Genomic DNA, 27,597 nt, shown 5'->3' with positions numbered 1-27,597 from the left:
TTTGTGCCTGCGCATCCAAGATTCTCCAGGCATCCCGCATAGCGGCGGCTGCTTCCATGGGCCACTCGTCTCTGGACAGTATGGTACGTGTACATTCCTTCTGCTGCCTGGGGAGCCCAGCCTGGAGCTCCAAGGCTTTAAATGGGCTATGGACATTGTTGGTAGCTTTGGAGCAGACAAACCCTTAATACTGTTTGCAGGGGGTAGGGGGTGGGGGATTGAGACAGACAGTGCTGGCCTAATTCTTGGTCTAATGTTGTTTTTTTCTGTGTAGAAATCTCATCAGCCAGGGTCAGATCTGGTAGATCTGGCTGCACCTGGCTTGTGGACCAAGTGCTCTTGCCCTGCTCAGCCTGGTTTCCTGGGATGAGCTGCTGGGTTTACTCTGCCCTGATACAGGAGGGGTAGGGGAGAATCTGCAGAGCAGGCCACAGCAGATATGTTTTTTCCTTCACTGAAATCTAATCCTCTTGGAATCAAAGGAGTGATTGGTGAGCGGTGGAGGGAAGATGGCTAGAGGCAAGAAGGCCGGGTGGCTGCAGATAAAGATGAATTTTGTCATCTATGAGGACCTTGTCCATGCACAGCTGCCCTTGTCCTATGCACAGGAACAGAGACTGAATTCCCTGGCTGCTCAGCTGTTTACCCCACTTGTGTTGTTAGCTGAAACACAGGAAAGGATATGTTAACATGGTATAGAGAAGAATACGGAAATGTTCTGCCTGTCATGGACTTAAGGAGTGCTGAAGTGTTTTGATTTATGTTGTTATGGTCTTGCATGAAGACAATTTGCTACTGAGGCAGAGATGAGGTGGCAAAAGGCATCTCACAGGCACTGCCTTGGAGCAAGGCTTGGAAAAGACAGTATTAAGGCCTGTATCACTGTCCAGCTCTGTGCTGATGCTGCAATGAGACTAAAGCCAGACAGGAGGGGGAGGGTTGTTAAGGTGGAATGACATGGTGTCAGTGAGCTAGATGGGAGATAAAGGACCCTTTCGGACATGTCTCCCGCCTATGATGCTGCACACTTACCCATGACCAGCAGAAGTCCTGAAGCAATAGTAGTACCCCCACCACAGAAAGCCAAAAAACATCCCTACCCCTTCAGCTGGAGAGGAAAAACGGAAGATTCTTGTGAAATGTGAGTGATCCTGCTGCCTTTCTAGGCATCAGAGCAGGAGAAATGACTAGGCTAGGAGATTTTGGTCCTGCTGGCTACAGTGAGGCATTCAGTTCTTCCACCTGAGGAGTGCTTCCTTTCCCCAGCAGTTTTCCTTTGTCATCCCTCTCCCTGCTCTGCTCCATCAGTGTCTGGGCCAGCTCCTCCCTTTGTGCATTGCTCTGCTGCATCCCTGGTGCTACCGTGTGCTGATGACCCACCACAGACCACTGATGCACAAGGGTCTACTTTCTTGGGGCATCTTTGGTTTCCTCTAGCGTTGCTGCTAGCAAACATCTTGTTAAAAGCATTAGATCATCTGTAGGCTAATGTTAAAATTGGCTGGAGCATTCCAAAATAGGGCCTTTCTCTGTAGTGTCCAGTGCTAGAGGAACTGGTGCAGGGTCTGGTGTGTCGCAGTTTGGGCTGCAACAGCTAATATTGGTCTGAGACCACTACAGGGACAACAGAGAGGAGAGGGAGACACTGAAAGCAGTCTGTGGTAGCACCAACAAAAGCCTTCTTAATCGAGATGGGGAGAGTGGCCGCCCTGGCTGGGACATGGTGACACGGCGGGGGGAGCGCGGCGGGGAGGAGCGCGGCTGCTGCTCGCACACGCAGACGCGCGCGCGCGCACACACACACACTGCGGCAAATTCTGCAGCTGGTGCCTGCTGCCTCCTGACTGCAGAAAACACGAGTTCCACTTTAAACTCTCTGATCTCCAAAATGAGTCTGTTTCTATTCCAAGAAGCTCTTGTCCCGGTATGAAATGCCTTGGGGGCTTGGTGCTTTGCAGAGTGACAGAGATTGCTCCTCTTCCATGGGTCTGGGGACCCTCTGAGGTCTGTCTTCACCCTTTCCTCTGCCTTCCAATAGGGTGCACCCAGGCTGATGTCTGTCCTTGTACCTCCTCCAGCAGCAACCTGCTGTGCAAAGGCAAAGAACCGTTTTTGATCACCTTTTCTTTAACAGGATATATCTGGGCCTGAATACTGTGCCTCCAGAAGAGGCTGCTTCTGGCCAGATGGCTGGTGCAGTTGCTATGTACGCTATCACAGGCTTTCCACTGGTAGCTTATGGGCAGGGGAGAGACCAGCAGGCCCTCAGGAGATGCTATGAGAAGCCAAAGGAGAGAACATTGTCTGGTGGGCACAGAGGAACTTTGCAATAGCAACTAGCCCTGAAGTAAAGATGCATCTGCTCACTATGAAGTCTGTTAGGCGAAAGTACTAGGGAGGGAGGGGAGGTAATACCACTGGTCTGATGGGTAGCCTCTGTTCATGGCAGGAAAAAGGGTAAATTGTGTGAATGTTAATCCTTAGAAATCATTCTAGGGATTATTTAGGGAACAGGAAAAGATGATTCTCTCTCCCCCCATCCCCTGTGCAGATTCTGAATTGCTTACAAGTCCATGTCATTCTGAACTCCAGAAGAAGTCTTGTCAGTGTTAAGAGGAAAGACTATGTAGATACTATTTGGGGTCTAACATTTCTCAGTTTGTGTTCTCTTTCTCTGCCTCCCCTTAGTGCTGCTTGATTGAATTATGTGGTTTGCTCCTAGAAGTGCATATACTTTGTCTTGGGAGAGAAAACTTTCCTCTTGTTAAAGAGGTGTATCTTTTGTGCTGAGAAGGAAGACTTTTGTCATCCAAGGACTTACAATTTTTAGCTTGATTTCTCAGGAAAATGATTGGCTATTCTGTCTGTTTACCACTCTCATAATTCTTGAATCCATCATATAATTTGAACCCCTCTTGAAATAGGAGAAGTATTAAAGGCAACAAGTTTCTACAGGTTTTATGAAAACTGGGGGGACAGCAGAGTGATCCATCTCAGTGCCTTCCCTGGGATAGTGTGTGTTGTTTGGCCTGCCATCTGCACAGTCACTAGCATGCACCAGACAGGTAACAAACATTGTCTCTGAGTGTGCTGCTACTTGACCGTCCGGTAATTATGACTCACGGGAGAATCTGAGGATTTTGCAGTGGATTGCCGAGAAGCCCTTCATCAATTCCTTGGCTAATGAAACCTCTTAGTTCTGTATCCATCTCTTCAGCAAATTCCTGTCCTTCCTAGGCTTTATTCACGAATGAACTTGAGCACTGGTGTCCTTGACAAGCAGGTTCTCAGCTTTTCTGGAATTAGCCTTTAAGTCTCAAATGTCAAGTTTCACTTGGACACCTCAAACAGAGTTTTTTTTTTTTTTTTTTTTTTTTTTTTAAGGTTAATGCAATTCCAGTTGACCTCTACCTTTCTGAAAGCATCGTTATTCCAGTTTCTGTGTTTGGAAAGAAATGAATGGGCCCTTCCTTCGTTTTGAAAATATGCCTTGAATATTTCCTCTGGGAGGAGGAAGGTTGATAATCTCAAACAGGAGGAGGCATGTAAGCCACAGAGCAGGGAAGATGTCTGTTATCACATGTCCTGCTGAGTAACCTGTGTGTTGTTCTATTACTGCTTTTCACGAGCCTTCTTGTGAAGCACCAAAATCTCCTGCAATTTACCTCTCTCAGTTGTGGGGATTCGCAGCCAGTTCATTGTGTTCTCTGAGGCTCTAGCTTTCTGCAGTGCAATACAACTTTTGTAAACTTATTTTATCTTTTGAGATTCTGGAGGAGAAGTTGCAAGAGGAGGAGGATTGACCTGCAGTTACCAGTCCCCACATGTGAAAATGTATATTTCTTTAGTATGAATTAAAAGTGAAAATAAACCACAGAGCTTTGGCAGATCTAGCGTGTGTCAGACCCCTCCTCCTATGGGATAGGCTGAGCAACTCCCCTCACCCTCCAAATATATCAGCTAAGTGTCTCCAGCATCTATGCTTTAATAAATGATTGCTATTGAGTATGTTTACAGAATACTTGACCTGAAAGTCTCGTAACCTTGGAAAGGAGAGTCCCTTTCTGTCTCAGGGACACTGCAATGGTAAGAGAACAGAAATGCCAGCTGCAGGAAGCGAGCAGCAAAGCTACAGTTCCTCCCAGGAGGCTTGTCCTGTATGACTGCATAGTAGGCTGGCATTTCCTAACTTTGGGTATTTTAGAAAAGTCTGTTTGGTTCTTTCCAGTGAATAGATCAAGACTGTGTAGACTTCTTCACAATGTGCTTTAAGTACTAATAAGTTGGGATAAAAATGCATAGCACTGTAACTGGGAAGTCTGGGTCATGTTTTTCCTCTGCTAACTTTGATATTTAAGAGTTTTGCTCAAATTTTCCACTTGCTGTAGCTGATCTTTTATTTCAGTAGGATCCCAACCAGCTCTGTTCTCTGTTAACTACCAGTGCAGAGTCCTTAAATAATGGAGGAGGAAGCTAGAAGAAAAAGGCCATTAGTATGTTAATTTTGAAGGCTGCTTGAGGAATGTCAGTATGTCATAAAGCATTCATGGTACTAATATCCTGGAGAAAAAGTGGGTAAGAAGCCACAGATTTTCTTTTTGGTTGGCTAAGTTTATGTTCCAGAAAGCCTCCTAAAATGGCATAAGAGGGGCAAGTTGCAGTACTTGTGCAGAAATGCAAATTCTACCCAGAGCTTGTAAGAAAGAAATTGCTTCAAACAGATATGATTCCTTTCCTTGGTGAGAAAACACTGGGCAGGATGGTTCTCAGTGGTTTTGGTCTATACAAAGTCTTTTTGAAGAACCAGCTTGTACAATGCAGATTTGGGCCCAATTCACAACTATTTAATTTGTTTTGCCTAGGAGTTTTAATTGTTACAGGGTTTCTTTCCTGTTTGTTGGCCCATATTGAAAAGCAGAAGGGATCAGTGGAGTAGGATGGGGGGTTGGTATGGAAAGGTTCAGCATGGCTCCCAGGAAGCTGAATAAAGGAGGAAATCTGACACAAAGCTGTTCTTGGTTTTGGAGGCCTCTTCTGGTCCTTTTCATTCTCCCAACTCCCATCCTTGACTTGAAGATCCCATGGTGCTTCTGCAGGCTGAGAAGAGGCTTGGCTGGACTGGATGGGAGTCATGTCCTGCTAGCACATGAGGCTTCAGTGGGCTTGGTGCAAGGCAGATGAGCTGGTTGGTGAGAGGTCCTGAGTGACTTGTTACTGATATTGAAGGAAGATGATATTCCTGCTCTGATGGCAAGAGCAAGTCATCTCTTTCCACATGCCTCTTCTTTCTCTGCTGGCTAGACAAGGCCTGCATTTAACAGCAGAAAGGACAGGTGGCCTTAAAGCTATGCACTTCTAAATAACTCCCTTCATCCCATTCACTGTACTCCATGCATCAAATCCCAGGAATCCAGACCATGCCAAGAAGTTATCAAGTGGCAATTAAATCCAAGAGTGCAAAGTCAAAATATATCAGCAAAGAAAGATGTTGGAAGAGGACAGCTGCTTTTTCTTAAGGACTGGCAGAATACAGCCATTCTGTGCTTTCTCATCCCTGCCACGTGCATCTGCATAATAGTTATGTCTTCTATGGAGATGACATTCAGCAGGTCACTTCCAAGATAAACAGGTGGAAGAGAAGAAAAGCTATAAGAATGAGATTATCGACAGGAGGGAGTGAAAAACAGGTTTTAAGATGTCTAGACAGATACTAGAAATCAGAGATACCAATGTTAGGCTGTAAAGACCTCTGAAAAAGACTCTTCCCAGAAGTGTAGTATCTAAATCAGCAAGCAAGGAGACATGTCAGAATGTTTCCTTATTTGTGACCATCATCCCCTCCCGAACACAACTAAGTTTTCTCAACCTATGACATTGTCTTAAACGTGAGATCCACAGTGACATTTCATATTGCATCATTAAAAAAAAAAAAAAAAAAAAAAGGGAGAGAGAAAAAGAAGAAAAAGTGATCAGTTCTGCTCCTTACAGGAATCTTGTCCCTGAAATCTGGAACTAGACATCTGCCTCAGTGACAGCAGTGACATTTCTGTGGCATCTTCTGTTCAGGGACTAGAAGCAAATGGCTGCTATTTCCATTACACTGGAAACATGGAAAACATGAGAAATTAGTTTGGTTTCCAAAGGGATTATCTTTGAGTTTGTTAAGGGCTGGTGGGGAGAGAGCAGCAGACAGGAGAGCATCGCAGGGAGTGTTCAGGTTCCTTTCCACATATTTAGCTGGAGACATTTAAGAAGTTATAGCTCCAGCCCTTTACAGCTAGAGATAATGTTCCAATGCAGAGCTGTAGTGATTGAGATGACTCAGGTATCTCTCATATGAAGAAAGTCTGAGAAGGCTAGGGCTGTTCAGCCTGGAGAAGATTGAGCAGGGGGGTAGATCCTATCAGAGCATTTAAATATTGGAAGGGAGAGTGCAGTGAGGATGGGGACATGCTCTTTTCAGTGACAGTGGCAATGCAGGATGCAAAGGGTACAAACTGGAACACCAGAAGTTCTGTCTGAACAGGGAGAACTTTTTTTATCCGTGCAGGTGACAACACAGGAGCAGGCTGTCCAGAGATGTGGTGGAGTCTCCATCCATTTTGCAGATATGCAATACCCACCTGGATGTGATCCTGTGCAGCATGCTCTAAGTGATCTGTTTGTGCAGGGGGCTTGGACGAGGTGATCTGCAGAGTCCCCTTCCAGTTTCAGCAGTTCTGTGGTCTGGTGTTTTTGATTCATGTAAATGCCCTTGGACTATGTTATGGCAAAGAGTTCAGGGTGAGTTTGAGTGAGCAAAGCCACTGCAGGGCATGGGATCGCTCCTGACTGATTCTTCAGTTGGCAAACTGGAAGAGCTCATCCTGTCCATTAATGTAACTGCCCGTTGAAGGGCATTTCATGAACAATTAGGGAAGTAACTTCTGAAATAGATATAGCTGTTTCCAAAATGAACATCTGTTTGTGTCTTCAATTAGCAATTCTAAAATGGCCGAGCTTTCAAATTGCTCTTTAGCATAAAAGTAAGACAGTATGTGCAATTAGAGTGTGATAAGATGGTTGCTATGGCAGGCACAGTATGGGAATAGAAGTTGCCTTCTAATAGTATAGGAGAAAGGAGCTGTAGACGGCATGAAAGCTTTAAAAGGGAGAGAGAAAATAAGACAAAAACAAATGGATCAAGGGAGCAAGTATTTCTCTTAAGAGAAATACATTAAAAAAGTCCTTAAGGATATAAACCTTTAAATTTATCCATAGATAAAGAGGTTTTTATTTATTTCTGCCATCTATTTGTAGATAATCTGCTATTTGTATGTGTTCTGCTATCTATTTATCTATTTCTTTATGCCTGAGAGTTTGAAAGTATATGAAATAAAGCTTATTGTAGACATGCTTAGGCAATGAAAGCAGCACTTGCTATAGACCACAAGTCATGGTCTGATATCTGTGCCTCGTTATTCCCACTTGCTTAACCACACTGAAGGATAAAACTGTAGCACTTCTCTAATATTGCTTTTATATGAGCAGTTTCTGTGGTCATTACATGCTGTGAACTGAAGTCATAGGAGTGACGCTGAGACAACCCCTTTTGGCTGTGGTCTCATCAATGTAACAAGTTTGCTGAGCACTGTCCTCTGCTCATCTCTGGACAAAGAATGAAGAGCTGGAGCTGCCCAAAGCGCTATGTCCCATGGGCACCGAGTCTGACAACAGAGCAGCAGGGCAGCCTGCCTCTGAAAGCATCCCTCATTCCTAGCAGCTAGCACCAGCTGTTGGCTGCAGTCTTTTCCTGGGTAATTTTCAACTTATCTTTTCCAACAGCTTCATATCATCTGACCCAACAAGACATTCAAAAGATGATCATCAGCGAGCAGGAAATGTCACTTGCTTGGATAAATATGATCTTGAGTTAGACACCTTGTTGGCATTCTCATCTGTGCTGGAGCAGGGACTGCACTGGTGCCCGCAGGTGCTGTCACCTCGGGTGTTCCTTGTGTCCCTGCTGAGATAGCCGTGGCTCATATAATTACTCCTCAGAGTTGCTGTGGGGCGCAGAGCCAGTTGCTGTATGGTGTTTGTACACAGATGTGTGCAGACCCAGCCCACATCCCTGTGCTATGAGTGCTTTAATTGTGCCTCCAACCAGACGAGCTGCAACCAGGAGCAGCTGCAGTAGTCTGCAGCAGTCTGCAGCAGCTCCATCCCCTGGGCCAGTGAGCAGGCTGTCCTGCCAGGTCCTCCACGGCTGAACGTGCCCAGGATAAGGGCCCAGCATCCCCCTTTTTCTGATGTTTTTGGGTGCTCAGTTGGGTGATGTCTGTTGATCCACCTGGGGGGTTGAGCTCACCATGGGGACATGGGGCACCTGGCTCTGGGCCACAGAATCTGTGAGCACTGTGAGCCGAGGCATCCTGGCTGGGCAGAGACGTGGCAGTGGTGTTCTGCTTCGCTTAGCAGGTCTTTAAGGAATGACCAGGGTTGAGATGCAAACAGCAGGTTTCAGATGATAGTAAAATCGAAAATGTTTGGGGTGGTCAAGATTGAACAAATACAGTTCCAAGTGCCCAGAGAGCAGAGGTTATGGCAAGAGAGAACAGATGCAGACCAGGAAAAGTGTAGTGACACTCTGCTGTTTTTTCGGTCTAAATGTATGCTGAATGCAGAATAGCCATTATTGTCTGAAGAACAATAACTTGGAGCCTTATTTTTTGTGTGCCTAAATACAGTAGCTAGTAACCTGAATATTTTCAAAGTTTTTAGGGGAAAGAAAGAAAAGTATAAATAACTGATAGATCACTGCATTTTTAAAATGCTTTTATCAATAATTCTAGCTGATATTAACTCTAACAAGTTTATTCTGTTGTAATCTAAGAAAAAAATACTTTGAAACTTGAAGAAATGTTTTTAGGAACAATAAAAGGGATGATTTGCTATTACAGCTAATATAAGCATTTTGTCGACTTTGCAATCTAATTTATACCCTGTGGAAAGCAATAAGAACAGTGGGTCGTCCCTCTTCAGAGCCGGGGCATTGCCCGAGCTCTTTTTTTTGTGTATTTGGGGGATCAGCTTGGACATGGGGTATAATTCAGGTTGTGAAGATGTCTGCCTGCTGTACCCTTACGGTCCCAGGAACAGATTGCAGTCTGTGTCTTCAGGCCATGGCAGTGGCTAGTGCCAGCACTCCCCGACTTTACCTGCATGTGTGATACAGCTGTGATACAGCTGTGTGCTGCCCGTGCCCATCTGTGGCAGAGGGCCATAGGGCCTGGCCTGGTCACACAGACGTGCTGCTCACAGCACCTGACTCTTCTACCAAAAAAGAAATGACAGTTCTGTTTAAAATAGAATTTGTCTGCCCAGGATTTTTCCTTTCTGGAACCCACCACATATGCCTACAGACTGCGCAAAGTCTCCTCTGCCCAGCCTCCCAGGGAAGGATATCCTTTTAAATTCAATGAAGTTATTCCTCCTGGATGCTCTATGTACACAGAGCAGGTTGTGCAAGCTTTCCTCCATTGCTTTGATCCCAGTTTGTAGAACCACAGACCCTGCAGACCCTCCTGCTGCTCTCAGCTGTTGAACCAAGTCCCAGGGGTTGACGTGGCTCTGCACCACTTTGGCCACTCAGGACTACTCCCCTGCGTGCAGCAGGCAGCCCAGGTACAGGCAGCTAAAATGGCTTTCCTGGGATGCAGCAAGTCCGAGTCAGAGGACTGGACTGTGCATTCCTGGTTCCTGTTTGTGTGTAGTCTGGACAGCGCAGGGCTGCCTCGCATCTGCGGGGAGGTCTGACCTGAACTCAGAAAAAATTGTAGTGCATCTGCATGTGGGGAGGCAGGACCTTTCTCCTAGCCTTCATAAACAAAGTTCCTGAGGAGCTGCAGCTTGGTGTACTCCTTACAGTGCCAGTGTCTTTCCACATGAATGCACTGTTTTTCTTCTTTGAATGCACCCTACTTGGGGCTAGAGCCTTTTGTTTTGCATATTGGCAACACTAAAGCTGCAGTTGGGGTTTTCACAGCTTCTAAATGGAAGAGTCAGTCACCATCTCAATGTTTGGATGTCACTCCAGAGTGAGGGAAATGGCAGCTTTTCAGCCTGCACTGGCTAATGCTAATTGTGCAAATATATGTACCCTGAGCACTGTTATGTGTGTACTTATGTGTTATGTGTGTTATGTATTTAGGAAATTTTACTGTGGCTTTTGTGCCATGGTCACTTTTCCAACCTATGAAATTTCAATATTTTGAGATATTATTATTTTGAGATATTTTTGAGATTATTTTTAAATGATATTATTATTATTATTATTTTATCTGCTATGTTCAGGTAACAGATTCCTGTTTGTAGGAGGTTGACAGGAAAACGAGCATTCCTAACATCTAAATGGTTCCTATAGCATCACGTAACTTGTAAGAATGTGGGTCTGGATTAAATAAAAAGCTTATATGCAGAAAAACATACTAAGAATGACAAGAGATTAATTATCAATGTTGTACCACTCTAGTGAGGGGTGAGTCAGCACCCATCAGCTGGCTTGAGAAGCTCTACAGTTGCTGAGGCTTGAACAACAAGCAGAGATATTTCTCCTGGTAGCTGCAAGCAAGAAAGATATTTGTGTCTGAAGGATCAATCTGTTGGTGCCAGGTGTAAGTTGAAGTCCTGGAAACAAAGGAGTGAAGAGGTAGAATTTCTGAAGCTGAATATCGATGTATACTTTCTTAGCAACTTCCTCCTCCTTGTCTAATTTTTCCCCAGGCCAAAGAACCCTCCATCACCGAAGCGATACCCTGGAGACAGTGATCCTGGTCAATCCCAATGTGGACAGCATTGTATATGAGGTAAGGGCTAGATGCCAATGGGTTTTCTCCATATCGGTGTTCTTGCCTATGTTTGGCATGGAGGGTCATGGTCATCACACTTCCCAGGTTTTGGAGTTTGACCACATCCCCATTCTGATGCAGTTTGTGGTGAAGCTGGCAGATGGTCTGGTCTTGCCAGGAAGATATGTGCTGTAACTCATGTTCTGTGGCAGAATATACTACTGGAAAAAGGAATACAAATAAGAGTTTGTGGTTCCTTGTGTGCCAAACTTTGAGCATCACTGACTGCCAGAAGAGGCTGCTGTCTTAGACCTACATAATTCTAAAGATTTCTCAGGAGCTTGTAGAGCATCCTGCCAGCAGGATGGAGGATCTTAAGCTTCTGAATCTTAAGCATTCAAGCTAGGTAAGTGTCTTACTGGGCAAAACTCTGATGTTATGTTGTAATGCTGAACATTTTCTCTTAACATTGTCCTACTTTCTCTGTGAATTAGGGGGATGTCACAGGCAGGCAGTAGCAATGTCTTCCCTTTCAGGAATGTACTTGACTATATGTAGAAAACTTGAGTCGTGGATATTGTGAACAGTCAGTAAAGCTTGCCTGAAATAGTTCTTATTGACCATGCAGTTACATTTCTGAGCACTGGTGGGGAGTACAGATAGCTTTTTTTACTTCAAATCAGACTGGTGACAACATTGTATGCCATCATGACAGGTCCGCTCGCTGCTGTGTGATTCATCAGTCCACAAACTATTGGTTTTCTGTGGTCAGAGCTCAGACCAGGAAGGAGACTTGATCCTGCAGACAGGAACCTTCACTTACCAGAAATTTGCTGAGATACTTTCAGACCCAGAGGTGAGTATAGTGCAACAGCCCAGTGACCTCCTGCTCACTGAGTGTGTGACAGAGTCTGCAGTGCATCTTGTGCTACTTCTACAGGTGGTGGATCCCTGGGGAGTGGACTTGCAAGCAAGCAAAACAATAACATGCAAAACAACCTAACAGCATTAATAACTCTTGTCATGGCTGTAGTATCTCACTTTAACTCCCTGACTTAAGTTTTCCAAGGTAGCAGGTGTGTGTGATTCCACTTTTAAGTGCTCAGCTTGAAACATCCAGACCTGCTCTACAGTGTGTAGAGACTCAGAATTTCTTGGAGTAGGTCTCCTAAAATGTCAGTGAGCTGCAACCAACAATAGTCAATGGAGGCCATCATTGTCCTACAAAATGAGTAATTCCCTTAATTTCACAGTTTTATCAGTTGGCATAAAATATTCACAGGGAACAAAGTGTTTATGAACTGTCTGTATAGCTATATACAGAGAAGGCTAGAGAGAAAGATTTGGATTCATTGCATAAAAATGTCAAGGGGATGAATTGCTGTATTTATTTAATCATGAGTTCATAGAATCATTCAGGTAGAAGGGACCTAGTCTCTACAGGTCTCTAGTCAAACTTCCTGTAAGGTAGGCAAGGGAGCTTTAGCCAGCGGGTTCTTCAAAACCTCACAGGACAAGACCTCTGGACCTCTGCTCTAATGCTTATCTTAGCTAGCTGTGTTACAGCTTTCCTCAGAGGCTCTAAAGTTTCTTATTATTGAGGCTTATTGCCAACACAAATAGGCAATAATAGTTTTTGACAAGCCCCACATCTACTGATCATTAAGCACAGATGTGTAGAATAGCTGCATTGGATGTGAATGAACAGCTGCTGCAGGAATGGCTGGGCGGTTAGCATGACCATTACTAACTGTTGCTGTAGTTACAACAATACTTTCAGCAATACAAGACTTACAGATTTTCTGAAAATTTTCTGTTTTTCTCTGTATCAGCTAACATAGGCTGATGATTCCCTTTTGTTTCTGGTCCCTATTTATTTCAACACATCTTAATGTGGCTGCTTAAGAGAATACAGTTCAAAGAAGGATACTACCTCATTTCAGATACCTTAACAAGTTGAAGGTGCAATGTTCCTTTGCTCAGGAAATGTTTGAACAGCTACGAGAAGCCTTGGAAATCATACCAACCTCAGCTGTATTTTTGAAGTATGTAGCATATCTTCTACCCTATGTATATAAGAGATGGGGTCCTGACTTTTTGAAACAGGGCCCAGGAAATAAATCTGAATAGATTTAGAAAATTCCATGCTACTAAAACTGCACTGTGAAATGCTATATATGTGTTTGCTGGGCAATAAGTCAGGGTCATCAGGCAGATAAGTTTAGGCAATGATGCTTAGCACTGAAAATAGTGTCTCAGACTTAAAGTTCATAGATCAAGAAGAAACAGATCCTTTTGTACCCAAGCTAGGTATCCTGGGACTGATAATCCCAGATTAAATTGGAAAAAGTAAAGAAAGAGGACAAGATGGCTTCTGCATTTGCTTTCTTTCTTGAAGCCTTGTCATACCACATTCCCGACAATCAAGAAACATAACGGCCCATTATCCTCAGGCATTACAAAAGAGGGAAAAAGGGAACATGGTCCCTTGCATCTGCTTGCAGTGGGCTTTATGAATATTTAATCTGTCTTCAGTGCTTCTTAGTGCTCATGGAGCCCTCAGTAATTCTGCATTAGCTGGCCATTTTGTAAAAAGAGCTGCATTGGTCTTGGAACATTATTTGAGCCACTTTTCTCTGTGCTTGTCTTAATAGGTGACCCAGATTCTTAGCAACACTGATTCAGATACCAAGGCCTCTCTTACTGTGTCGTGTTTGGGAGAAGGAGACTGGAGCAACCTTGGGCATCCTCAATTTCAGGAAATTATTAATCTGAAACTGAATCCTGATCCAGTTCTGCCAGAAATGGATGGGGTGTCTGAGTTTGCAGAATATGTCTCTGAGACGGTTGATGTGCCATCACCATTTGATCTCCTAGAGCCACCCACCTCAGGGGGCTTTTTGAAGCTTTCTAAACCCTGCTGCTACATATTTCCTGGTGGAAGAGGTGACTCTGCTCTCTTTGCTGTCAATGGGTTTAACATCCTAGTGGATGGTGGTTCTGACAGGAAATCTTGTTTTTGGAAGCTGGTGAGGCACCTGGACAGGATTGATTCTATTCTCCTGACACACATTGGTGCAGACAATTTACCTGGTATCAATGGGCTGCTGCAAAGGAAAGTTGCAGAGCAAGAGGAGGAACAATCCCAGGGCTCCACCAATTACAGTGATTGGATGAAGAACCTCATTTCTCCTGAGCTGGGTGTGGTTTTCTTTAATGTTCCCGAAAAACTGAAAATGCCTGAATCATCCATGAAAGTAAAGCGGAGCATCGAAGAGGCTTGTCTGACACTGCAGTATCTCAATAGACTTGGCATTAAATCAGAGCCTCTTTACAGGGTGGTAAGCAACACCATTGAACCGATCACACTTTTCCACAAAATGGGAGTGGGAAAGTTGGACATGTATGTACTGAATCCTGTCAAGGACAGTAAGGAGATGCAGTTTCTAATGCAGAAATGGGCTGGTAATAGTAAAGCAAAGACTGGCATCATTCTTGCAAGTGGGAAAGAAGGTGAAATTTCTGTTCCCTATCTCACATCCATCACAGCCCTTGTGGTGTGGCTGCCAGCTAGCCCAACAGAGAAAATTGTGAGGGTTTTGTTTCCTGGAAATGCTCCTCAAAATAAGATACTGGAGGGTCTCGAGAAACTCAAGCACCTGGATTTTCTGAGGTATCCAGTGGCCACTCAAAAAGATATCTCCTCCGGAATGCCTCCACCGGTGCTGAAGCAGACCAAAATTAAACAAAGAACTGACAGTAAAGAGAGTCTGAAGTCTTCCCCCAAGCCATCTGTGACAAAGCAAACTAAGAAAGAAGAGGCAGCTGAGGAGGGGATTAAGGAGGGAAAACCAGAGATCATAAAGGATGCTAAAACTGAGAAAAAGGTTAAAGAACAAGCTGATAAAATTATTGAGAAACCTGTAAAACCTGAAAAGATAAAGACAGAATCAAGTGATTCTCTCAAAGCGGAGAAAAGAAAACTAACAAAAGACAAGGTTGGCAAAAAGCATCTCAAGGAGAAAGTATCTAAGCTGGAGGAGAAGAAAGACAAAGAAAAGAAAGAGATTAAGAAAGAGAAAAAAGACTTAAAAAAAGATGATGGGAAGAAAGAGGAAAAAAAAGATTCAAAGAAAGAAGACAAAAAGAAAGAAACTAAACCAGAGCCTAAAAAATTATCTAAACCAGACTTAAAACCATTCACCCCAGAAGTACGAAAAACATTATACAAGGCAAAAGTTCCAGGCCGAATCAAAACTGAGAAGACCAAGGTCAAACCTGAGAAGGAAGTAGCTGCTGAGCTGAAGACGTTGCCAATGCAGAAGACCCCTTCACAGACAGAACCAGGAGTGACTTTCCTGGCTGAACAGAGACTAGTCCTGTCTTCACCAGAAGATCTTACCAAAGACTTTGAGGAATTGAAGCGTGAAGAGAAAGGGCACCTGCAGATGACTCAAGAAAATGCTGATATTGAAGCTAGTGATATGGTTGTGAGAGCACCTGAAGCAGATATAAAAGTGTCCCCTGACATGATTGTCCAGAGTCACCCTGAAGCTGATCTGATTTTGAAAACAAGCATTTCTGATGAGGGAATAACTACTACTGATACAGAAAAAGAATCACCAGGAGAGAAAAAGGCAGTTCACCAGTTCACTCAGCTAGATCTGAGAGCAGGTCAAGCTGAAAAAACAGCAGATGAAGGAAGAGAAATGGTCAAAACTCTCGAGATGAGATACAGCAAGGGAAAAGACGAGCAGGACAGGGAAGTTCAGCTGCTGCCAGACAGACAACAGACACCATCACACACAGACCTCATGTCAACAGTTCAGTCAACAGCATTCAGGGAGGAAGAAAAGGAGGAAGAGTCAAAAATCTGTTTAGACATAAAACAGACGGAAGCAGAAACAAAGACTTGTGAGAAGTATATTGAGGGGGCAGAGGCACAGGAAGAAGGTGAGAAGGAAAAGCGAGAGGATTTAATAGAAAAGGCAGAACTGGAAGTAAAGGAGGAACAGTACATGAAGGCAGGAGAGAAAATAGAAAAAACCAAAGATTTGTATGAGCTGAATCAAGATGAGAGGAAGGACAAAATATTTACCACTAAAGAAACAAAAAAAGAATACAATGAAATGGGCGAGAAAAACAAATCACTGGCAAAGGAGGTAACAAAAGGAGAGTCCTATCTGAGCAGTCTACCAGTCCCAGCAGAAGCAGCTGCAGAACATGTTTCATACATCCAAGATGAAACCATCCCAGGTTACTCTGAAACAGAGCAGACCATTTCTGATGAAGAAATCCATGATGAACAGGAAGAGAGGATCCCACACTTGAAGTATGATGTCAACACCTATGACATTTCTGTTCCTGACCACCCGAGCTCTTTTGAAGCAATACATGGAATACAGGCTGTGCCAGTTTCTGACCTTGCAGCCAAGGGCTATACTGGTCAGGAGTCTGAAATCCTTGTGTATCCTACAAACATTGTGGCAGCACCTCTTGCTGAGGAAGAACATATATCCTCTGCTACCTCCATTACAGAGTGTGATAAACTTTCATCTTTTGCAACTTCAGTTGCCGAAGACCAATCTGTTGCATCTATAACAGCCCCACAAACAGAAGAGACTGGCAAAAGCTCTTTGCTTCTAGATACAGTAAATAGCATACCCTCATCACGGACTGAAGCAACCCAAGGTCTGGACTATGTTCCCTCTGCTGGCACAATCTCCCCTACATCTTCTTTGGAGGAAGACAAATGCTTTAAATCCCCACCTCCTGAAGATTTCCATGCACTCATAGAAGGAGAGAGAAAAACAGAAGCTCAGAAAAAGGATCTTCATGAAGAGGCAGAAGAGGAGGAGGAGGAGGAGGAAGAAGATGGGACTCCAAATATTGAAATGCCTGAGAAACTCAAAGGTCAATATAGCACTCCGTTGTTTGCTCACCAAGGACATGCTGATAGTGTTTTGGCTAGTGCCCCTGTAGAAGTGATGCAGACTTCTGGTCTGACATTATCTGCTGAAGAAACATCATTTTCCCAGGTTGATTCTGTCTCTGTAGAGGCTGAAGAACGATGCATGAGTCCTGATGATAGCACAGTCAAAATGGCCTCTCCTACTCAGTCTGGCCCCACCAGTGCAGGACATACACCTTTCCACCAGTCCCCTGTGGAGGAAAAGTTGGAAACGGTAGATTCAGAGCTCTTTGAAAAACAAACGGATGCTGCTGCCAAGAAATTGGAAGCACAAGCTGTTGTGACAAAAGGATCCAAGACAGAAACAGAACTGCTTAGAGAAGATGAGGTCCCTGAAGCTAAATATCATCATGAAAAGAAGGTGCCTGGCCCTGTCCAAGATGAGATGGACTTGGGCAGTGACATACCAGTTCCTGCTGGGAAGGAGATGCTGGAAGCACCCCCAGGAAAGGAGGAGCTACCCTGGCTCTCCTACCACAAGCAGGACACGGTTGTAATAGGGGAGGAGGAGGAGGAACTCTCCACTCGGCCTTCTCCCAGCACAGGTGTGTTTTCAGAGCCAGAAAAAGAGCTAGGCACTAAAACCGTAATGGAAGGTTTGATGGGATTTTCCAGACATTTGTCCATTGAACCAGTCTCTACTGCAGAAGTATCTCCAGGAAAAATGGATACTCTGCAGTTCACAAACCAAAGCAAATCAGAAAGTGACAAATCTTCACAAATTTCCCCAGATGACACCAAGTCACTTTCCTTTACAGAAGAAAGTCTTGGTAAAGAAAAATCTTCAGATATTTCTATCAAGGAAATAGCTACTGAAGAAGGAAGACTGCTCTGTTTCACAGAAGACACCTCAGAAGAAAAATCTCATCTTTCCACTAAAGACATTTCTCCAGAAGATACCAAATCAATTTCTCTTACCGAGGAGAGTCCTAGCAAGGAAATTGCTTTGGACATTTTTGTTAAAGGAATTCCTCAAGAAGACATCAAATCTCTTAGTTTAGTAGAAGAGATATCTGCTAAAGAAAAAACTATGTCTGACTTTACTGACAAATTCCTGTCAGAAGCTGCCACATCCAGGCCTTTTACAGAGAAGAGCCCAGCTACATGTGAAAAATCCCTGAAAATTTCTTCCGAAGAACTCATTAAAGAAGTGTCAAAACCTCTTCCTTGCTCAGAAAGTAGCTCACACATACCGCCCAGAGACACTTCAATTGAAGAAATCTCTCCAGATGATAGAAATTTTTCTTTAACAGAGAAGGACCTATCTAAGGAAAAAACATCAGAATTGCTCTCTCAGAAAATATCAGGGGATGTGAAGGGTTTACACTTTACAGAATCTAGTCCTTTTCAAGATAAAATGTCTTTGTGCATGTCTCCTGAAGATGTAAAATCTTCCAGGTTCAAGGAAGCTATAGAAAAATCTCCAGAAATGGAAGATTTGTATGTGAAAGACTTGAGTTATGAGAAGAAAGTATGGTTCCCGGAAGAGGTGGAAGAGATCCTTGTTCAGGGAAGCCGACAGAGGTACAATAAGGAGAGGGAAAGTACGTTCTTGGATGAGGTACCAGAATATGACACAAAAGCCCTTCCTAAAATGGGGGAAGAGGAGATTTTCTCTCCTGCAGCACCCGGCAGTCACACCTGGGGAAGAGTAGAAAGTGAAGCCTGGAGCTCTACATATGGGTATCTTCAGGAAGGAAGGGACAGTGGAAAAGCAGGGCTGTTCCCCAGTGAGGAGGAGGAGAAGGATCTTCAGCATGCTGAAGACAAACCTGTCCTGCTGCAAGCAGAAGCAGGACTTGTCAAACTGGAATCCTGTGACTACAAAGGAGACACACTGAAAGGTGTCAAACCTGCAGCAGAAACAAGTAAAGTGGCGATAGTTCCTGAAGACATCACTTTCCCAGGAAAAACACAAGCAGATAGTCCACGTCTGTCTTCTCAGTATATCTCTGGGGAGGAACATCAGGCCAGAGCATTAGCTGGAGACAAAGAAAGGGAAGAATTGTTACTGCCATCTAAACAAGATTACTCCTACTTTGATGATGATGAGAAACCTGTCTTAGGTACGTGTGCAGATTCACTTGACCAAGCACCAAAAGCTTCTCCCCTGTCTATATTGGCTAGCAGTCTTGAAAAGGAGGGCTGTATAAAAACAGAACCAGAGAGGCATTACAAGACATCTACCCAGGAGGAAGTCCCAGAGAAGGATACAGAGAAGAAATCAGATGTTAGTGGTCTGTATCAGGAAATAAACTCTAAATACAAATCAGATAGAAAACAAGAGGATGACTGTAAATCCACCAAGACTCCTCAAGACACTGGAGAAAGCAACGAGCAGAGAGCAGCAGCACCTGCTTTGTTGCACTTGGCAAGACCAGCAAAATATGAATATGCAGCAGCTTCCCCAGAAGAAAGCACTGCAGGATCAGGTCAGAGCACACCCACCCCTCTGAGAGAAGACTCTGCTCAGAAAAGCAGCGCTGCTGTTGGTTGTGCTGAGGCTGTTGGCTCTGCCAGTCAAGCAGCAGGTCCTCCAGAATCCTCTTTCAGGAGCCCCTCCGAACCTCAGTCCTATGACAAAGAGGTCTTCAGGGCCGGGGGTGAGGACAGTTACACAGCAGCAGAGCAAGAAGAAAGGGAACCAACTCCCTACCCTGATGAAAGATGTTTCCAGTATGCTGATATCTATGAGAAGATAATTATGTCTGGAGCTGGACTCTCTTCCTTCACATCCAAGGGTGCAGAGTGCCCAGGTCAAACTGACATGCTGCCAACGAAAACAGGGGTGCTCTCTCAAAAAGATCAATTTTATCATGTCTCTGCTAAGGAAGAAGAGTCCTGTCTTTATACCTCTGCTGAAAAGGAGCTGTCGTCTCCAGCATCTCCTAAAGATAAATCAGGTTCATCCTTTGAGTACTCAGACATTCATGAAAGATACTCACCCTTGCCTGAGATAGATAAGCCTAGGACACCCAAAGCTCAGGAAGAACTGAAGATGTCCCCTGCTCTTGCAGAAGAACTGGGCTCTTTGCCACACACATCATCTGCAAGCCCAGTATTTGTGTCTCCTACAGACATCATCGACCCATTTCGTCAGGAAAAATCAGCTGCCTATATTGACACTCCTTGTCCAGATGAGAACATCATTTTGTCTACCCAGGAGCAGAGATTTCTATCCTTGAAATCCCAAAGCCCAAAGCCCAAGGAAATAAACTATAAAAAAGCAGGACAAGGTGAAGAAAGCACAAGTGATTCAGAATTAGAAAAAGGTGCTAAGGAGAAATCTGAGAAAGATTCTAAACTGCCTGTCTCTGACCAAGCTGCAGGTGCTGTCTATGCACACATCTCCACAACGGAGAAGTTTCAGGCATCAGAACCAGCTCCCCATAGCAAGCATCAAGAGTCCATTTCACCCACTTCTACTGCCTCCTCACCTTCTGATGCAGAATGGAAAGAGGACTACGGAATTAGGAAAACTACATCAGCGGTAGTTCTGGGGACATACACTGCTAGTTACAGGGACCTTCCAGACATAGCTACAGATGAACAGGCTTCACACAGGTACCATTTTAGCCAAGATTCTTTGCAAAAGAGAGAGGAAGATGAAAAAGCCACTAAGGAATCACAGTTCTGTGTAACAAATTATCCAAGTACAGAGATGATCTCTGAGAGCTATGAGAAAGCCATATACTTGAAATCTACTCCTGAAGAACAGCCCAAGGAATACAGAAAAGGTCCAACAGCAGAAGAAAGACTGATGGATATCTCTTCTGAGTTTGAATGCTCTGTGCTAGGAAAGAGTGAAACATCTAGTGTGTTCAGACATGAACAATCCTTACCAAGCCATTTAGGGGATGTATCTCTTACTTTAAAAGTTCCTTGTGCTTTCCTTTCAGACAGGGGGAAGAAAGATGAATACTTGGAGGTTTCTGAGAAAACTGTCAGTCTTGACTCTTCCTTTACTAAATTGTCTCCACTGAGTCCATATGAAGAAGATAAATTATTCTCTAAAGCTATGGAAAGAGAGTCTGTGCTCCAGCAGCAGCTGAAAGATGACTCTTCCAGTCTGTCAGAGGAACCTTCATCTGAAGCTACCACTCCTGTGATACCAAGCACAGCAGAGGGTTTCTATTCCCACATGCTCTCCACATACACAGGTGCAGGAGCAGAACCAGGTGCCAGGAGTCTTTGGGATGTGTCTCCACAGATTCCAGACAAGACCGTGAAGACACATTCAGCTGAAAACAAAGACTTTGTGTTTGCTGAAGAACGTGGCTCTGCATTCCCTGGTGGAATGGATGACAGCACACTGCCCGCACCATTCTCTGCAGAGAAACAACAGCAAGCCAGTGCAACTTGTCCAGAGCAGAAGTCAACATTTACAGAACAGCTGATGACATTGACATCTCTCCCTGACAGGTTGACAACATTTCCTCCTCACCAGCATGAAGATGAAACTGCAGCCAATGGTCCAACAGAGGTGAGCACAGGTCTGCAAACTTTCCAAAGCACACACCATGCAGCAGAGGCAAAAGCTGAAAAAACATATTCTGATTCTGACAGCAGTTTTTCCCCATGCACAGGCAAAGGGGACACAGATAGGCAGAGCCGTCCTTCCTCTTTGATGTCCCCTGAACACAGTTTCCAGCCCTTTTTCCCAGATGTGCAGAGAGGTGGAAGAACAGAGGACCATGGAGATGCTTCCCATGAGATGGAGCCATATTTAGGAGGTAGCTCTGACTATGGACAGAGATTTTCTTCATGTGAATACAGGCACAGGAAGGGTGAGCTCTCTCCTTCATTCATCAACCCTAGTCCTCATGAGCTCTCTGAAGACAGTGACCTCTCACAAGAAGAAGGCCATCCTTCAGTGCAGAGGAGACCACCCCACACTGCTAGCAGCCCTCTACAAAGTGCAACAGTGGAGGAAACTCCTCCAACATCAGTGAGTGATTCTGGAACTTCCCAGTCAGACTCCGATGTCCCGCCTGAGACAGAAGAATGTCCGTCCATCACTGCAGATGCCAACATGGACTCAGATGAAGATGCTGACTTTCTCCCAGTGGACAAAGCTGTTGGGAATGCTCATCATACTAGCACGAGGTCCAGCCATGATCCTCAGCCTGTTCCAATGGTAGATCCCCATCCCCACCCTCCTCACCCAGATGTCTGCATGGTAGACCCTGAAATGTTGGCAAATGAGCAAAGCACAAGCAGAACTGATAAAATTTCCAAAAAGGACATAAAGGAAAAGAACAAAGGTGTGAGGAAGCCTTTGAGTAAACCCAAATCATCTTCTCCTGCCCGAAAATTAGATGTCAAAGGGAAACGGTCACCCACTCCTGTGAAACAGCCATCAGACAAATCTCCAAAATCTGCAACTGCCAAAAAAGAGAGAGAAGGTGGAGAAAAGCCTAAGTCACGTAGTACACTGGCACAGCCCCCTCACGGAGAGGATGAGTTGTCCCGGAGCAGTCACAGCAATCCCAGCAAGAGCCTTGTTAATGGCATCAAAACAAGCCCTGGTAAGAAATCGTTCCTTAGGCATGTTCAAATTAGGTTCAGCATAGAGAAAAAACACTGCATTAAATAGAACCGTGAATAAGACATTCTAGTCAGACATAGGAAGTTATGTTTAGTGAGAAGGGAGAGACATTGCTGTATATGTCACTGGAAAAAAAGAGCAAACAAAAAAGAACAAACCAAAACAAGAAAACACTTCCAGAAGACCCCTGAAGAGCCAAATTCCAGCACTTCTGCTGAGAGTCCTTCGTGGCCTAGTCTGTGTTGGAAGCTCATAAATCTCCACGTTGCCATTCAGTGACACTCAGGGGATATTTCTGTGGAGAGGTGTCAGGTACTTAGATTTGGGTTGTAAGGAGATGCCAGGAATTGAGGGACAAGATATGTGTGTGCTTCAAGGGGTGGTGGCAACTGCTCAGCCTGTGGGTGGGGGTAGCTGCATTGCACAGGGCAGAGCTAGTGTTTGTGTTTAGATACCTTGCACAGGTGCTAGCCATGGTCAGATGTCTCCTTCCCTCTGAAATGTTAAGTGGACCTGGACTAGGAGCAGTCTCCTTTGTGGCAGCATGACAATGGTCTTTGCTGCAGCTCTTCCTGGACTGACCTGGACAGGCCATCTGATAGCCTTGAAGACTATGGTCTTCTCTTGCTCCTAAATAAAAAGGTGTGAAAGAGACAGGCAGCCTCAAGTAACTGTACAACCCATGGTTTCTTTCTAAGAGGTCACACAGTGATCTCCCAAGTCATTATACTTCATAGTGTTAGCAGCAGATAACGCTTTAGCCCGTCAGCCTCAGGTCTACACTGTGCCCAGGGCACCAGGCACTTCACAGCACGGGCAGCAGCAGTGCTGGCTCCACGACACTGGTGCTCAACTAAGGCAAAAGGCAGCAAATGGGTTGGACCATGGGGTGGTTAGTGAGACCAAGCAGCTGAAACATGGCTGAGGCACTGTAGCCTCAGCAGATACCGTTGCAGGCAATGTGGCAAAGACAGGGTCTGGGCAGAGATGGAGCAAGGGACCTGGAGGCAGCTACACCTGTGCTGCAAATATAAACTGGGTAAGAGCAGCTGACGGCACTGGCACTAAAGGGAAAGGAGAGGCTGAACAGATAATGAAGGATGTGCTCAGTGGTGGTGAGCAGGATGAATGTGGTGGCTGGAGCAATGCAGTGGTCAGCAGTGCCGAGGGGGCTGAGCCAGCTGACTTTTGTGTACGTGGTAGAGCGCGGAGCATGCCTGTCCTCGGAATCACTGGGCAGCCGGGAAGGGCAGCATAGAGTGTGTGGACACGTGGGCATGAGGGGAAGCTGCAGCTCCGAGACAAAGGTATGAGCTGGAGTGTGCTGGTCTGTGCTGCCCAAATCGGCCTTAGCCTGCAGATGAGACAGGCAGTTCTGTTTGTGCAGCAGATGGGCAGCACAGACGGTTAGTTGTCCCAGCTAATAGTTAATGGCTTTATGCTGACAGAAGGAGCTACCCAGGGACAGTGCGTGGGGGAAAATGAGAACAGAGGCAGCTGTGGTCCCAGGCAGCCAGAGGCAGGGAGGGGACAGTCACACCCGTGGGCAGGCTCTGTGTGTGCAGCACGCAGCCTGTGTGTAGCAGCATTGTTTGGGATCCCTCATCCCGTGACCGTAAGCTGCAGCAAGTGAGCAAGAGCCATGTAAAATCAGTGGCAATGATGTTAGGAAAGAGTAACAGCATCCTCAGAGCATCCGCATTTCATGAGAATGGCAGGATACTGGGGTGGATTGTCCAAAAAAAAAAAAAAAAAGATGACTACTGTAAAACCCTCGAATTGCATATAAAGACCATTATAACAGGTTTCATTGTCAAACATGCATCATTGAGCAACAAAAATAGGACTCATTAGCTAAATACTGACTGGGATAACAACTCTGCAAAAGTTAATAATAGGGATTTAAATTCTGTTCTCAGGAAAGAGTCCCAAGCCTAGAGCTCACCCTGAAGAACAGACTTCCCTTTGCCTCCGAAGAGGAGACAAGAATCCTTGGATCACCTTTGGGAGCAGAGCCTGGAAGTCTGCACACATATTTTAGTTTGGTCTCTGCAAACTAAAACTACTAGGGCTTTTCCTCTGTAGCAGGAAAAAAAAAGACTTAATTCCAAGTTCTTCCCTGCTAATTTGAGTCTTCTTCCTTTCCAGAAAGATTTTTAGTAGACTCTGCTTACTCTTTTTTTTTTTTTTTCCAAAGCTTCCAACAGTCCAAAGAGCAGTTTGTCTGTGCCCATGGGCCCACCTGTCTATGTGGACTTGGCATACATTCCCAACCACTGCAGTGGCAAGAACACAGATCCAGAGTTCTTCAGGCGGGTTCGTGCCTCCTACTACGTCGTGAGTGGGAACGATGCCACCAACGGCGAGCCAAGCCGTACGGTGCTGGACGCGCTCCTGGAAGGGAAGTCTCAGTGGGGCGAGAACCTGCAGGTAGGTCTTGGAGGTGCCAAGAAGTGGGCAATGTTCCTTGATTCATCTGTGCTGGGTAGAAGGGCCATGTCAGAAACGCACCCGGAGGAAGAACAGCAAGAGGCACCAGTGGGAGTGGGAATGTCCTGCCCTACCTTGCTGGGAGAGCAGCTTTTTGATGTTTCTGCTCTGCTGGGAGCCCTGCTTGTGCCCGTGAGGAGGGGAAAGGCAACCACCTTAGACCAAAGAGGCTAGAAACAGCCTTGTTCTCCTTTCCATATCTTTCTAGGGGTTAGGAACCAGACATCACTCACTATCTGCTGTAGGATTAGCTTAGCCTCAAGCAAAACATTTCCATGCACAGCCTTGCTTGCTACACCTCTATTTGAGAGTGGCTCTTTATCACTAAAAAAAATTGAGTGGTCTTACACGTATTTCTTGCACAGTGAGGTTTGCAGGGATCCTGGGGGCACTGTTTCTGAAGAGTCACGGCAGCCTGAGGTTGCACTTTAGACCAGTGCTGCATTAGAGAACCTGACATTTGAAAGATATTAAATAGAGCATGCAATTCCAAGGAGACAGTGTTCCCAGCTCATAGGAAATTTTAGTCTCAGGTCCTACGGGCTTTGTTTATCACTGCAGTTGTTCTCCAACAATCACTCTTGCTGCTTTCTTTCCTCAGGTGACATTGATACCAACACATGACACTGAGGTGACACGAGAATGGTACCAGCAAACCCATGAGAAACAGCAGGAGCTGAACATCATGGTCCTGGCAAGCAGCAGCACTGTTGTGATGCAAGATGAATCCTTCCCAGCCTGTAAGATTGAGTTCTAAGTCTCCCACCACCCTTTGCACTCATCCATCGACTCTCCAATCATCAATACAACATCAGAGATGCCATCTAATCACAGTCCAGTTCTTCTCTGGTTTAGTCTTCTACATGGTTCCCATTTGTCAGGCAATCGGGTACCCAGCAAGCTCAGCACTGGTTGTCATGAGAGAGGAGTGGAAGGAGCTCTGTAATTCTCTGGACTGAGTTAAGAGATTGTGCAAGGGCAGCTGCAGGCCAAGGGCACCTTCCCTTTCCCTGCTTTATGCTGCTGCTTCTACAGTTTCTGTAGAATATCTTGTCTGCCTTGCTGCTGTGAGAGCTTATCCTATTCTCTTCCTGGCTGCCTTGCCATTTGACTTGTAGCACCTTGAAGCTCATCTTCCCAGCGTGGGCTGAAATGCTGCTGCTGCTTGAAGACATAGTTGGGGAGAGGGAAGAGAGGAAACCAATTTTCAAAGAAAATGGAGCTGGGAGATGAGGGAAGGCCAAACCCTCCAACCAGTAGTGAGACTCCTGAATACCTGACCACAAAGGGCACTGCCCTTGTGCACCTGAGCACGCAGCTATTCTGCAAGAGAGGGCCAGGCTCCAGATAGCAGCTTCATGAGTTTCTGTCCTGAGCTTGTGGAAGGCTGCAGCTCCTGCTCATCCTCCTCACTGTGGTCAAGAAGTTGGGCTGAAGGATGTCTGGATGTGAGGGCGGTGGTGAGGAGTCAGCCTATGGCTCTGCTACAAGGAGCACATTCCTACCCTTCTGACCGAGCTGTGCACAGCAGCAGTGGCTAACGAACTCCAGCACATCAGCAGTGTGATAGCAGGAGGCGACTAACACGCGAGAGCAACCAAAACGCACAAGTACCGAACTCTACAAAGCAGAAGGGCTGAAGCAACCCTGGCCTCTGTTGGCTGATGACGTACTGACAATACCCCACACTCACAAACCAAAGGCTCTTTTGAGTGTGGGGAGGCAGCCAGCAACCCTGCATGCTGCGGAAGAGATGCTCTTTTCTGGATAGTGCAGCTGGTATGTGCTGGCCTCACATCAGCAGCAGGAGTCCTCTCCCGGCCTGTGTGCCAGTGGTCCAGCTTCTTGATGACAGTCAACTATTTTGCTACCCCTAAGTGTTCCTGTGGGGAACAGCGGCTGCCTTGCAAGGAAAGGGACCCTCCTTCCCCAACCACTGCAGGAAAGTAGTTCAGTGAATGTGCTTGCTTTCAGTTCCTCCACACTGGTGGCAGGGACACGCACACGTCGGCTGCCAGCACAACTGAGCTGCTGGCAGGATGCGCTGTGCAAACGTGTGCCTGCAGCGACAGGCCCATTGCTTGCACACAGACCATGGGCTTGTGCCCGTGCACTCAGGAGTGCGCCAGGTGCCACGAGAGCACCAGTGTTGCTGGATGCCACCCAGAGCCTCCTTGGCCTTCAAACCATCTCTAGCTGTGGGATTCCAGCACGCTGGGGAGAGCAGCTCAGCTGCCTGGAGCCCACAGCAGCAGTGCCACAGCTCAGAGCACTGCAAGGTCCGGTCGCAGGCAGGACTTTTACTTTCAGTTAGTGAGACGAARAGAGCAGCAGCAGGACATGTCCTGGGAAGGAGGCCTAAGATAGAAAGCAACGTGTTGAGGCTTGGCACACCAACTCAGCGCATTTCCAGTTGCTTTGCTGCCCACTGTGCTTGGCCCGGGCCCAGGCCTGGCTCCAGAATTAGCATCCCAGGACTGGGCTGTGCTTGCCTGGGACATGCTTGTCTCACTGATAGTTTTCTGGCAGCTGCCATAAAGGAAATGCTGCCTTAGAAGCCTGCTCCTAGCACTAAATGGGATTTCTAGGGAAATCATTTATTTTGCATTTAATTTATATATTTATATTTTGATGTTAAGCTACATTTTGCGTGGATTTAATATTTTAATTTATACATATTAACATGGCACCATGCATTCCAGGTGTCAATCATAGGTCTCAGCACAAATACGCAGATGCTGTGATTTAGAGAGGAGAGA

At 45.5% G+C, this 27,597-nt stretch overlaps 1 protein-coding gene across 1 annotated transcript; it reads left to right on the top strand.

The window, feature by feature from the left end:
- Positions 1-27,597, top strand: MAP1A (microtubule associated protein 1A). The gene is made up of 6 exons (XM_026040481.1): positions 1-83; positions 10,765-10,847; positions 11,545-11,685; positions 13,484-22,328; positions 24,546-24,778; positions 25,440-27,597. Exons 4-6 carry the CDS (start codon positions 13,634-13,636, stop codon positions 25,593-25,595), a joined length of 9,084 nt encoding a protein of 3,027 aa, XP_025896266.1. The 5' UTR covers positions 1-83; positions 10,765-10,847; positions 11,545-11,685; positions 13,484-13,633; the 3' UTR covers positions 25,596-27,597.

The sequence above is a fragment of the Nothoprocta perdicaria genome, unplaced genomic scaffold (assembly GCF_003342845.1).
Source record: "Nothoprocta perdicaria isolate Ctin4 unplaced genomic scaffold, notPer1 scaffold_26, whole genome shotgun sequence".
In the NCBI taxonomy this organism is placed as follows: Eukaryota; Metazoa; Chordata; class Aves; order Tinamiformes; family Tinamidae; genus Nothoprocta; species Nothoprocta perdicaria.
Note: the sequence above shows the minus strand (reverse complement) of the source record. Positions and strands in the feature narration are given on the sequence as shown.